The 13,538-nt window shown below is 48.9% G+C and overlaps 1 protein-coding gene across 1 annotated transcript in view; it reads left to right on the forward strand.

Moving 5' to 3' along the window:
* Positions 1-13,143, forward strand: part of LOC310792340 (E3 ubiquitin-protein ligase mib1-like) — a gene marked incomplete at its 3' end in the record, with an annotated part of 31,829 nt that extends 18,686 nt beyond the window's left edge. The window contains exons 7-13 of the mRNA XM_083654062.1: positions 197-380; positions 3,592-3,736; positions 3,854-3,987; positions 5,164-5,271; positions 6,142-6,339; positions 7,251-7,402; positions 13,095-13,143. Of these exons, the coding sequence (XP_083510188.1) occupies positions 197-380; positions 3,592-3,736; positions 3,854-3,987; positions 5,164-5,271; positions 6,142-6,339; positions 7,251-7,402; positions 13,095-13,143 (970 nt within the window). The remainder of the gene's footprint in view (positions 1-196; positions 381-3,591; positions 3,737-3,853; positions 3,988-5,163; positions 5,272-6,141; positions 6,340-7,250; positions 7,403-13,094) is intronic.
* Positions 13,144-13,538: the final 395 nt, after the last annotated feature.

The following is a 13,538-nucleotide window of genomic DNA, read 5'->3' on the forward strand; positions in this document are numbered from 1 at the left end:
ACTCTGACATGGATTATGGCTGCTGTTTGCATTTAAATATAATGTATACTTTTTTAGAAAGCTAGCCGTACCCGGCAAAACCTTGACTATGCTGTGCGGGACTGCACAGAATCTATACTTGTTTAGATATTGTAAGATTTGAATAGCGAGTGACCTAGTCTGCATTTCTTGAACGAGTTCTTGTCTGTATCCTCAGGTGGACGTTCAACCCAGCAGTGCTAACAAAGGCCAACGTGGTGCGTAGCGGCGAGGCGGCGGCCGGGGCGGAGGGAGGGACTTCCCAGTTCCTAGTGGGAGACCTGGTCCAGATATGCTACGATATCGACCGCATCAAGCTGCTGCAGAGGGGCCATGGAGAGTGGGCCGAGGCCATGCTGCCTGTAAGCCACGGCAAGATGTGCACACCCTGCCATGTGTGCACATTTAACCACCCACACAATGGGCTTTATTTATAGAAATGTCCTTTCACTTTAACCCCGATGCCATTGCATGATAAAGAGAAATATCACGACCTTTAATAATGATGTTTTTTTTTAAATCTTTTGATTAATCAGAAATCAAAAGATAATAGAAGAAAATCACAGGCATCAAGATAACCCCCCCCCCCCCCAAATACAAATCAATAAAAAACAAATCTGAGCTTCTATTTGGATTTTGTCATCGGCACAACATTTGTATGCAGGAACGTTTTAATAATTAGGTCCAATGAGTCTCACCGCCTGTGTGTCTACTGTTCACTGTGCCAGTGGCCTGTCTACTGTAGAAATGACTGTGATGTCAATATCGTTGAAATGCAGAAACGCAGTCACAAAGATTCCTCCCCACCAAATTAGTCTGCACACGATTAGGATTATGGCCATTTATGCGGCCTATTTGTTTTTCTGTTCTATCGCAACACCACAGTTTTCTTCCCTTATTACAAAGTTTATTCATTGCAGCCAAATATGCCTTAGGTTATGTAACGCCGGGCTACTCCAATATGGCGCTTGTCGCTGCCAAACTAGCCCCCCTCAGCAGCTAATGAGCCTTAAAACCCTGAGATGGGCTGTAGCTTTGATCACTAACCACGGCTGTTCGCCGCCCGCTGCTGCTCCTACTGCAGCAGGCGCTGTTATTGATGGCATCCTCCACGACGTCGTCAGCTCCAGCCCCACACACTCAAAGTGCCCCCCTTCCTCCTGCAGCCAGCCCAGCCGCACACACTCAGAGTGCCCCCCTTCCTCCTGCAGCCAGCCCAGCCCCACACACTCAGAGTGCCCCCCTTCCTCCTGCAGCCAGCTCCAGCCCCACACACTCAAAGTGCCCCCCTTCCTCCTGCAGCCAGCTCCAGCCCCACACACTCAAAGTGCTCCCCTTCCTCATGCAGCCAGCCCAGCCCCACACGCTCAAAGTGCCCCCCTTCCTCCTGCAGCCAGCTCCAGCCCCACACACTCAAAGTGCTCCCCTTCCTCATGCAGCCAGCCCAGCCCCACACACTCAAAGTGCCCCCCTTCCTCCTGCAGCCAGCTCCAGCCCCACACACTCAGAGTGCCCCCCTTCCTCCTGCAGCCAGCTCCAGCCCCACACACTCAAAGTGCTCCCCTTCCTCATGCAGCCAGCCCAGCCCCACACGCTCAAAGTGCCCCCCTTCCTCATGCAGCGAGCCCAGCCCCACACACTCAGAGTGCCCCTCTTCCTCCTGCAGCTAGCCCAGCCCCACACACTCAGAGTGCCCCTCTTCCTCCTGCAGCCAGCCCAGCCCCACACACTCAGAGTGCCCCTCTTCCTCCTGCAGCCAGCCCAGCCCCACACACTCAGAGTGCCCCCCTTCCTCCTGCAGCCAGCCCAGCCCCACACACTCAGAGTGCCCCTCTTCCTCCTGCAGCCAGCTCCAGCCCCACACACTCAGAGTGCCCCCCTTCCTCCTGCAGCCAGCTCCAGCCCCACACACTCAAAAGTGCCCCCCCTCCTCATGCAGCCAGCCCAGCCCCACACGCTCAGAGTGCCCCCCTTCCTCCTGCAGCGAGCCCAGCCCCACACACTCAGAGTGCCCCCCTTCCTCCTGCAGCCAGCCCAGCCCCACACACTCAGAGTGCCCCCCTTCCTCATGCAGCCAGCTCCAGCCCCACACACTCAAAGTGCCCCCCTTCCTCATGCAGCCAGCCCAGCCCCACATGCTCAGAGTGCCCCTCTTCCTCATGCAGCCAGCCCAGCCCCACACACTCAGAGTGCCCCCCTTCCTCCTGCAGCCAGCCCAGCCCCACACACTCAAAGTGCTCCCCTTCCTCATGCAGCCAGCCCAGCCCCACACACTCAGAGTGCCCCCCTTCCTCATGCAGCCAGCCCAGCCCCACACACTCAAAGTGCTCCCCTTCCTCATGCAGCCAGCTCCAGCCCCACACACTCAGAGTGCCCCTCTTCCTCATGCAGCCAGCTCCAGCCCCACACACTCGGAGTGCCCCTCTTCCTCATGCAGCCAGCCCAGCCCCACACACTCAGAGTGCCCCTCTTCCTCATGCAGCCAGCCCAGCCCCACACACTCAGAGTGCCCCTCTTCCTCATGCAGCCAGCCCAGCCCCACACACTCAGAGTGCCCCCCTTCCTCATGCAGCCAGCTCCAGCCCCACACACTCAGAGTGCCCCTCTTCCTCATGCAGCCAGCCCAGCTCCACACACTCAGAGTGCCCCTCTTCCTCATGCAGCCAGCTCCAGCCCCACACACTCAGAGTGCCCCTCTTCCTCATGCAGCCAGCCCAGCCCCACACACTCAGAGTGCCCCCCTTCCTCATGCAGCCAGCCCCTGCCCCACACACTCAGAGTGCCCCTCTTCCTCATGCAGCCAGCCCAGCCCCACACGCTCAGAGTGCCACCCTTCCTCATGCAGCCAGCCCAGCCCCACACGCTCAGAGTGCCACCCTTCCTCATGCAGCCAGCTCCAGCCCCACACACTCAAAAGTGCCCCCCTTCCTCATGCAGCCAGCCCAGCCCCACACACTCAAAAGTGCCCCCCTTCCTCATGCAGCCAGCCCCTGCCCCACACACTCAGAGTGCCCCTCTTCCTCATGCAGCCAGCCCAGCCCCACACACTCAGAGTGCCCCTCTTCCTCATGCAGCCAGCCCAGCAGCGCCATGATATGATTTGAAATGGGAAAGCATTTTGTCGTGTCCTCTGAAGCCCCAGAGAGGATGCTGTTATTGGCTGTATAGATGAGGAATAGTCTCGCTAATAGAGGGTCTCTGTCGGTTTCTCTTTCTCTGTCGTTTTCTCTTTCTCTCTCTCACACTCTGTTTTCCTCTCTCATACAAGTGGATGTCCTCTGAATGAATAATGAGAACAAAACTTTAAATTAGCATGTGATCATCTTTTGTCTTGTTTTTTCTTTATCTTTTGCCTTCCCCCCCCCTCCTTTTGTTGAGCTGGTATTTTCTCCCTTTTCATCCCTTCCTCCTATCTATGTTTCCTTTTCTCTTTCTTCCTCACTCTCTCTCTCTCCATCTTTCTCACGGTGTCTCTCTCTCTCCGTCCCAGTCAGTTACAAGACACGGTTACATGCGTAGCCCAGAGACGAGCTGCCCCGCTCATACTAATGAGTTTGTCGTTTGTCTCCACAGACCCTAGGCAAGGTGGGCCGCGTGCAGCAGATCTACTCTGACAGTGACCTGAAGGTTGAGGTTTGCGGCACCTCGTGGACGTACAATCCCGCCGCCGTCACCAAGGTCGCCCCCTCCGGCTCGGCTGTCACCAACTCCTCCGGGGGTAGGCACACGCAGCATTATACACATTGAACACTACTGACGCGCAAAGACGCAACACGTTTTCTTTTCGCTGTCTGGCCCTGTCTCTCCTGATGTTGTTCCATCCCTGTCCGGCCAGAACGTCTGTCCCAGCTGCTGAAGAAACTGTTTGAGACCCAAGAGTCTGGAGACATCAACGAGGAGCTGGTCAAGGCAGCAGCCAATGGAGACCTGGCCAAGGTGGAAGACATCCTCAAGAGACCTGATGTGGACGTGAGTGCTCGACCCAGCATGCTTTGGTATCAGAGGAGGTTTGGTTGAGATGGAGGGGCTGTCGAGATGAGCTTTCATTCTTCCATATAAAAGAAAACATATTCCCGTGGTATGAAAAGACAAACCTTAGCTACTGTTCATTTAGCCATTAAACGTATTGAAAAAAATCAAATCTATCCAACGACACTGATAATTGCATTTGAATTGGCCCCGGCCTCTGCTCTGCGCTCAGTATGGAGAAGAGGCTGGGAGTCTCCTCGGAGAGGAGTGAGATCCTCCCACTCCTGCGCCTCTCTCAATCTGAAAAGCATTAAGCCTGGGCCCAGAGGAGGCACCAAGGGGCATTGGTGTGCACTGCAGCGCACGCCTGATTCACCCTCAGCAGGAGGCGGAGGTCTATCAACTCTGTACGGCCACAGATTCTGTGCTGACACAGGCTACTGTACAGGCCAGGCCAAACACCTACTGTACAGGCCAGGCCAAACACCTACTGTACAGGCCAGGCCAAACACCTACTGTACAGGCCAGGCCAAACACCTACTGTACAGGCCAGGCCAAACACCTACTGTACAGGCCAGGCCAAACACCTACTGTACAGGCCAGGCCAAACACCTATTTGTGGGGGACGGAGACCTGTGCTCCACACAGCTTATGAGAGCTGGTTAGGTCTAGCCTCCTGAATGTGCGATGCAATACTGTCTTCACTCAGAGAGAGAGAGAGTGTGTGTGTGTGTGTGTGTGTGTGTGTGTGTGTGCGTGTGCGTGTGTCAGTGTGGTGAAGGCTGGCCAGGTGCCCTACCGCCTTTCAGTGGAATTATTTGCTTAAAGCTGAGCACACGGAGCCTGGCCAAGTGATCCGCCCGCCAGGACAAGAGACGTCTCAAGACTCCCAGAGGAGTCCGCATTAATATTTATGCTCCGAGTTATTGCAGTGCTGCAGTTGGTGATGAAACACACACACACACAGGCGTACACACACAGGCGTACACACACGCATACACATACTCACAAACTTAAACACACGCACACAACTTAAACACAAACTCGCTAATCTGGTGGTGCTTCAGGTGAACAGCTGGTTGGGTTGGTATCAGTAAAAACATGCGACATGGCGTTGACGAACGCCCCCCCCCCTTCCCAAACACATTGTCACTCTGGCTCGTCCGGTCTTTGCAGGTGAACGGACAGTGTGCTGGACACACTGCCATGCAGGCGGCCAGTCAGAACGGTCACGTGGACGTGCTCAAGCTGCTGCTCAAACACAGCGTGGACCTGGAGGCTGAGGTTTGTACCGCTAAAGAAACTCTTCTTATTTAGGGCTGTAACGCTCACGGTTCGGGTTCGCTACGGCACAGTGATGTCACGGTTCGGTACGTTTTCGATACAGGAAAAAAAGTAGAAATGCCAAAGAAATGTTGTTGATCTTAAAAATGTTCATTTATTGTAATTTATTTATTTTGTTATTTTCACATTCTAGTTATTTTTTCTTGTTTCAATTTAAGTAACATAAAGAAAAGAAGTCGCACACTCAAAATCTCCTCTGCTGTGTTTTAATGGTTACACCAACATGTTTCGGCGAAAGTGCCTTCGTCAGGGTGCAGTACAACATAAGGAGGTGTGACCCTTTTTATAGGGCACACCTTCTCCAATCAGTTGCAGGTGAGACAATTACAAAAAGGGTTAAAACATATATAAATACAATAAGGTGCAGTTTTTGGCTGCATTGTTTCAATTTAAGGCAATTTTTTTTTCCCACATCTTTCGTCTTTTCCGTCTGTTTTACTGACTGTTCAGCAGTGAAAGATTTGTTCGGTTAGCAATACGTATTGAACCTAAAGCCTCGTACCTAAACGCTTTAATACGAATGCACGTATTGTTACACCCCTACTCAGTATTCATACTTGTCTTTATTCATGCATATTCATGCCATTAAATTGATATTAGAACCACACACACACACACACACACACACACACACACACACACACACACACACACACACACACACACACACACACACACACACACACACACACACACACACACACACACACACACACACACACTTCAGTCTTTCGGATCATGAGTGGAAAAACTGAGGAAATCCAATCAGTCTCAGCACTGAGTCATTCTGCTGCTTTGTCACTGCCTCAGGACAAAGATGGCGACCGGGCGGTGCACCACGCAGCCTTTGGCGATGAGGGCTCTGTCATTGAGGTGCTGCAGAGGGGCGGGGCTGACTTGAACGCCAGGAACAAGCGGCGGCAGACGCCACTACACATTGCTGTCAACAAGGGCCACCTGCAAGTGGTCAAAACCCTGCTGGACTTTGGCTGCCACCCGAGCCTCCAGGTGGACTTTTTATTTCTTTCTTCACCTGCACAGAAATGCTCCACAGCACAGGTTATGACGTTAGAAATGTCAATGGTGTGCATTGATTTGCATGCAGAATCCAGTGTGGAGTAGGGCTGCAACTAACCCTTATTTTCATTGTCGATTGTTGTTCTTTGGTCTATAAAACGTCAGAAAATGTCAATCAGTGTTTCCCAAAGTCCAAGAAGACGTCCTCAAATTGTTTTGTCCAAAACCCAAAGATATTCAGTTTACTGTCATAGAGGAGTAAAGAAACCAGAAAATATTCACATTAGATAGAGGAGTAAAGAAACCAGAAAATATTATATTATAGAAGCTCGAATCAGAGGATTTTGTCTCCTCCCCACCCCCTAAAAATTACTCAACCCGATTAATGGCTTATCAAAATAGTCTGCGATTAATTTAAATCAGGGGTGCCCAAACTTTTTTGACCCAAGATCTACTTTTCAAGTAGCCAGCCTCCCGAGATCTACCAGTCCAGTTTCAACATCGCAAACGCACACACATCGATGCATCTTAAATCGATGCATCACTTTTTCCCCCCAATACATGATTTATTTTTTCTCACTTTACAATACAATTGCATTGTATTATGATCCATAATTAAAATAAACAACTGCATGTACTTCCATTATATTTTATTTTATTATTAATTCCCCCCGATCTACCACACTACCTTCGCGATCGACCGGTCGATCGCGATCGACGTATTGGGCACCCCTGATTTAAATAGTTGACAGCCAATAGATGAATGGTTGCAGCTCTAGTGTGGAGATGTGCTTGTTGTAATAGTGGAGAAGTCGTTTTTGACTTGACATAGATGCTGTGAATTCCTGAGTGACAGTAGAGAGGTGACAAGAGTGACAAGAGGTCCCTCCCCTCCCCCACAGGATTCAGAGGGTGACACGCCCCTGCACGATGCCATCAGTAAGAAGAGAGATGACATGCTTTCAGTGCTGCTGGAGGCCGGTGCCGATGTCACCATCACCAACAACAACGGCTTCAACGCCCTGCATCACGCGGCGCTGCGAGGGAACCCCAGGTAGGAGACACACCCCCCGGCCGCCGCCAGCTGTCGCCTCCGCTTGACGTCCTACCAGGGCCCAGGAAGTTAGGTGGAATCTGTGGAGGCAGAATTCCTTCACATCGCAACAATTGCCTTCATGCTGCCAATAAAGCCTAGATTAAATAAATTTATTATTATAATAATAATAATAATAATAATAATAATAATAATAATAATAATAATAATAATAATAATGCAAATAAATAAATGAAATTAAATGATTAGAGCCCAACATGCCTAATCTTTAAGATATTACCATAAAAGCTTTGCATGCTTCTATTGTCCTCAGAGTTCACAGATAAATAGTAGTCAGGCTTGAGACTGTTTCAGGGTGCACTTCTGGCGATCATGCCACGGACATTTTCATTAAATGGTGAAACAAATGATGTAAGAAACAATCTCAGAACGCACAGGCAGACATTTAGTAACGTCTCTTTAATGATTGAAAAAATGAAATTGTAAACCACATGACAATAATAACCAACAACATCATTATTATCAACCAATATGAATGTTTTGAAAATAAGTCGAACCCTTTTCAAACATCCTGCATTTCTGGTGAGATTCATTGTTTTCAAGCCCCCGTCTTATAGAACCACAGCTCAAATTCCTCTTCTGCATCTGGCAACCATCCATTGCCAGTGCTGTGGCACTAATCTGGTACTGCTAATCTGTTAGTTGATCATCTTCTGGGCTCACCACAATGCTGTGTAAAGATGGGACTTAGGAGACGGACTAGGTTTTTCCACCATCCATTGCAGTGCAGGGTTCCTGTGCAGGTCTCAAACATCTGGGAAAAGATAGCATCTCACAATATGTGGTCATTTCACATATTTGTTGTGAAGAATAGTCTTCTTTGGGCCTACCGGATTATCATATTGTCAGGCCATTATCAGCATACATCGATTATATTAAACAACAACCAAAATTGGGTGGAAATAATTTATATGAAAAATATGCAGGAAGCCTGTATATGCATAATGAATAACACAAGTTTCATTCAAACTGCATTTTATTCAGCGTCACCTTGTCAATCAAGCAAAAGCTAATGCGCTACTGCAGTCATCAACTGACAACAGTTCTGTTTGCAATTTGAGCGAGATTAGTAGGTTGTAGGGTGAGTGACAGCACAGTGTGTCTTCATGCATTTCTCCTCAAATTTCTCTGCCATTTTAGGTACACAGGTACAATAAAATAATAATGGAATGGTAGCATTATGTGGCTAATCGTTTGGAATTCTTCCCCACAGATTCCATTTAAAATTCAAAAGTTGTTCAATGCCAAATGTCCATTTGACTTTTGTGGGATATGGGCCCCCAAAGGTTCAGGGAAGATCAGTGGTTGTGTTCTGCAAGTGTTCACATTTTACATGAATATTGGTTTTAGATCTGTTTTGGCACTGAATGCACTTTGAGATTCATTGAAGTTTGAAGCAGGCCTATAAGCTTTATCCATCTCCCCAACAGATGGGATGGACTTGAATTTGACAGCCTACCTTTGAGGCCCTGAAAGCATCTGTCATGCAGCGATTGCTCTTTTGTCGTGTAGCTAATAGCCCTTGAAGTTGATGAGTTGTTTGGTTGGACTCTTACGCACGTCTATTGTTCTGTGTTAGCAGAGGCTAGCCTAAAGCGCCTGGCCCGTAGCGGCTGGCTGGCCTGCGTGGCAACAGCAGCAGCAGTTTGCCTCGTCCTTGGCCACAGCTATTTCTGTCTCCACCTGGTTGCAGCTCCACTCTGTGGCGGGTTTATTCTGGTCTCTCCTCCATGAGAATATTAGGGATGGCTCAGAGAGACCGCTGTCTGTATCAGGTTGATCATCCAGGGCCTCTTAAGGTGATGGACGTTGGTGTGATAGGGTCAGGATTAAAGACTCTGTTTACCCCCCCTCCCCCAAGTCAACAGCTGCCTTCCTGGCTGAGCTCTTTGTGTGTGTGTGTGTGTGTGTGTGTGTGTGTGTGTGTGTGTGTGTGTGTGTGTGTGTGTGTGTGTGTGTGTGTGTGTGTGTGTGTGTGTGTGTGTCCCAGGCCACATTTTTGTTCCATTCACTGGCACACATTATTTTGGCATGGAGACAAATGGAATTGGGGTTAGAGGGCAGGTGAGCACCTGCCACCTGCCACAAGCATGGCCCTCCACCTCTGGCACAGCCTGCATTACAGCCTGTCTGAAGCCCCTGCCTGCATCCACTAACCAGCACCCTGATACACAGCCTGCATTACAGCCTGTCTGAAGCCCCTGCCTGCATCCACTAACCAGCACCCTGATACACAGCCTGCATTACAGCCTGTCTGAAGCCCCTGCCTGCATCCACTAACCAGCACCCTGATACACAGCCTGCATTACAGCCTGTCTGAAGCCCCTGCCTGCATCCACTAACCAGCACCCTGATACACAGCCTGCATTACAGCCTGTCTGAAGCCCCTGCCTGCATCCACTAACCAGCACCCTGATACACAGCCTGCATTACAGCCTGTCTGAAGCCCCTGCCTGCATCCACTAACCAGCACCCTGATACACAGCCTGCATTACAGCCTGTCTGAAGCCCCTGCCTGCATCCACTAACCAGCACCCTGATGCACAGCCTGCATTACAGCCTGTCTGAAGCCCCTGCCTGCATCCACTAACCAGCACCCTGATACACAGCCTGCATTACAGCCTGTCTGAAGCCCCTGCCTGCATCCACTAACCAGCACCCTGATACACAGCCTGCATTACAGCCTGTCTGAAGCCCCTGCCTGCATCCACTAACCAGCACCCTGATACACAGCCTGCATTACAGCCTGTCTGAAGCCCCTGCCTGCATCCACTAACCAGCACCCTGATACACAGCCTGCATTCACTAACCAGCACCCTGATACACAGCCTACAATCCACTAACCAGCACCCTGATACACAGCCTACATCCACTAACCAGCACCCTGATACACAGCCTACATCCACTAACCAGCACCCTGATACACAGCCTACATCCGCTAACCAGCACCCTGATACACAGCCTGCATTACAGTCTGTCTGAAGCCCCGCCTTGCATCCGCTAGCCAGCACCCTGATACACAGCCTACATCCACTAACCAGCACCCTGATACACAGCCTTTTATGCAGTGATCTGGACTGTAGTCCCCCTGCACTTGATATTGTACCTGGAATACCTGGAAATTAGGTGTGTAACAGGTTCACAAATTTCACGGTTTGGTTTGGTTTGGTTTGGTTTGGTTTGATACAACTCAGTGGTGTCTTATTTTCACAGTCTAGTTTGTTGTTTTTCAATTTACAACAATGTTTCTTTAACACCTTTCGTCATTTTCAGTTGACCATGATATCCTTGTGGCCTGTGTCCACCTAGCGTCTTTTTCCGACTGTTAAACACTGGGAGTGCGCTGCAGAGCGCTGATCCCAGCGCACAATATACAAGGAAGCAGTCTGAAACTAACGTTAGTTCAGTGCGGTAGTAGCTTGATAGCTGACAGCTAGCAAGCTAACAACAACACAGGTAGGCTACGTTATTTAAAGCAGTAATCACAACACTCACCAGAAAGATTAAGTGTCTAGCCAATCTGCTCCCACAATTGAGCCTTTCTGTCTCTGTTGCGATAGTTTCTCCGTATGATTAGTTGCCAGAAAAGGAGCACCCGACACCAGCGTCTTTCTGAAAAGTTAAAATATTTTCAGCTGGAAGCGCTGGGAGTCAGCGCACAAAAACGCCGGAGCGCTCTGAAAATAGACGCTGGGCGCTGCGCACTTTCTCTAGACGTCCGTGTGCGCCCGCATACGCTCTCCCCCCATTGGAAACAACTGAAAATAGACACCGGAGCTGATGAAAAGACGCTAGGTGGACACAGGCCCTTATAGAAGACTTCCACTGTTCAGCAGTGATTCTTTCGGTTGGCAATATTGAACCTAAATCCTTGTATGGTTCAATATAAATTATAAATACACATATTACTGTATTACACCCCTAGCGGAAATGTATTGAAGTGATTTGTTCCTTGCGCTGTAGTATTTTACATAATTTATATCTATATACAGTATACTGTATGTCCAGTTATAGTTTTATATAAAGTGTGTGTGTGTGTGTGTGTGTGTGTGTGTGTGTGTGTGTGTGTGTGTGTGTGAGAGAGTGTGAAGTGCAGACCAGTCCAGAACACCAAAATTCAGTGTAGAACTTACATAGCACCCTCTTGTGTGTAATATCGCAGGCCTCAGTCTGTTATTGACTTGGAGGTGAAAAGTACTAGAGTCAGTATTTCCTATTGCAGGGCCCCTCTTGTAGTGTGCGTGTACGTGTGTGTGTGTACGTGTGTGTGCGTGTGCATGCGTGCGTGTGTGCGTCTGTGTGTGTGTGTGTGTGGCACTTGCGTCGGTCCATGCTCTGTCCCCCCTCGCCTTTAGAGGAACGAAGATATATGTAGCCTTCTCCAATCTGCCCATTTACTTTTATTTCACACTCGAGCTCCCGCAGTATCGGCGGAGACAGTCCTCCAGCTTCAGCCCGAGTCCTCCAGATTCAGCCCGAGTCCTAAAACCCTTGAACATCTCTCCCTGGGTCGACGTAAAAGTAGTTTGAGTGGTGTGCTTCTTAGTGGCAAGGAGGTTGTTTGGATTTAGTGCGAGGAAGTCCTGCTGTAGGATCGTATAGCTGAGAAGTACCCCCGGTAAACGTCCTGAAGAGGTGCTTGGATCGGAAGCAGCGCTGAGCCTGTACTCTCCCCAGTAACCAGTAGTGTATGGGATTACAATTTCCTATACAGTAATGACATTATATATGAGTTACTAATCCAAGTGACTTCAAGTTACTACTGCATTACTTTCTCCGGCGCTGGCTAAGGGTGGACAATCAATCAAATTATTATCGGTCGCTGTCCTATCAATCGTTATCATAAATTCAATTTCATATCGATATTTTCAATATACATTATTTACAGCATCAGTCACTGACTCTGCACAGCGCCCTTTCATTCCAGGGTGCTGAGAGTCAGTGCAGAATGTAGTCTTGGTAGCTGGTACACTAGTTTTTCAGACTTGTAGGTGCAGACATCCATTGTGACGTAAATGGGCGTTCTTGGCAGTTTTCCCCCTGGCCTTAAAACACTAAATGACTAATATCGTAATAATTAGCATATCAAATGATGTGTAGAAGTATATTGTGATATACAGAAGATGTTGGTCATGATTCATCCAGCCCTAGTGCTGCTGGCACAGTATGATAATAAGTAATGACTAATGTAACTAATTACTTTTGATACCAAGTGATAAGTAATTTTATTACCTTTGTAATAAGTAACTTATTACACTTCCTGAGTAACTTGCCCAACACTGCTAGCGATTGTCATTAGCATTGCTTCACAACAATCCCGTTCCACTCCTCCTCCTCATGTTTAGATTGAGTAACGGCACAGAATGTTCTGCTGTGCAGTTTGCTAGAAGCCTGGCTAAAACCAATCTAATCTCTCTTTTCTGATCATCAACACTACGACTAGACCACTCCATGTAAAGCGCGCGGGGGGGGGGGGACACTCGCACTGTCTTGTGTTCTGCCACACTTTTCCCTTTTATAAGCGATGTAAGCTATCAACATCAAATGCTAGTTTTCTTTTAACCCAAGCGGAGACGAGAGCGCATCAGAGACCCAGGTGTGTCTGTGTGTAATGTGTCTGTGGGACCTCCAGTGGGGGAGAGAAGATGGAGGAGCAGACAGAGGAGGAACCCTGTAGGTGACAGATGAGTCTGGCCCTGTCTGTGGAGTCCCAAAAACGGAGACGAATCAACTCCACCAGCAGGGGGTAGCCGCTAATCTGGGGGCATTACTCTCTCACACACACACACACACACACACACACACACACAGGCAGACACCCACACACAGTTGCCCCGTGTGTATAAATACAATTCCTCATAAATTAGGCCCCGTTAAGTTTTACAATTGCCAGTAAATTGAAAGCACCGGAATAACCAGCGGTAACAAGTTAAAGGGACACTCTGCCCATTTTCAACCAGCTTTGTATCATTAGAACATCAGTAGTATATCAGAAAACTGTAAACTGTTTTGAAGTCTGTCATTTAATTTTACATTTATTGAGTGTTAAAGTGTGGACCAGTGACATCACTGGTCC

Source organism: Poromitra crassiceps, assembly GCF_964638095.1.
Source record: "Poromitra crassiceps genome assembly, chromosome: 17".
Taxonomy (NCBI): domain Eukaryota; kingdom Metazoa; phylum Chordata; class Actinopteri; order Beryciformes; family Melamphaidae; genus Poromitra; species Poromitra crassiceps.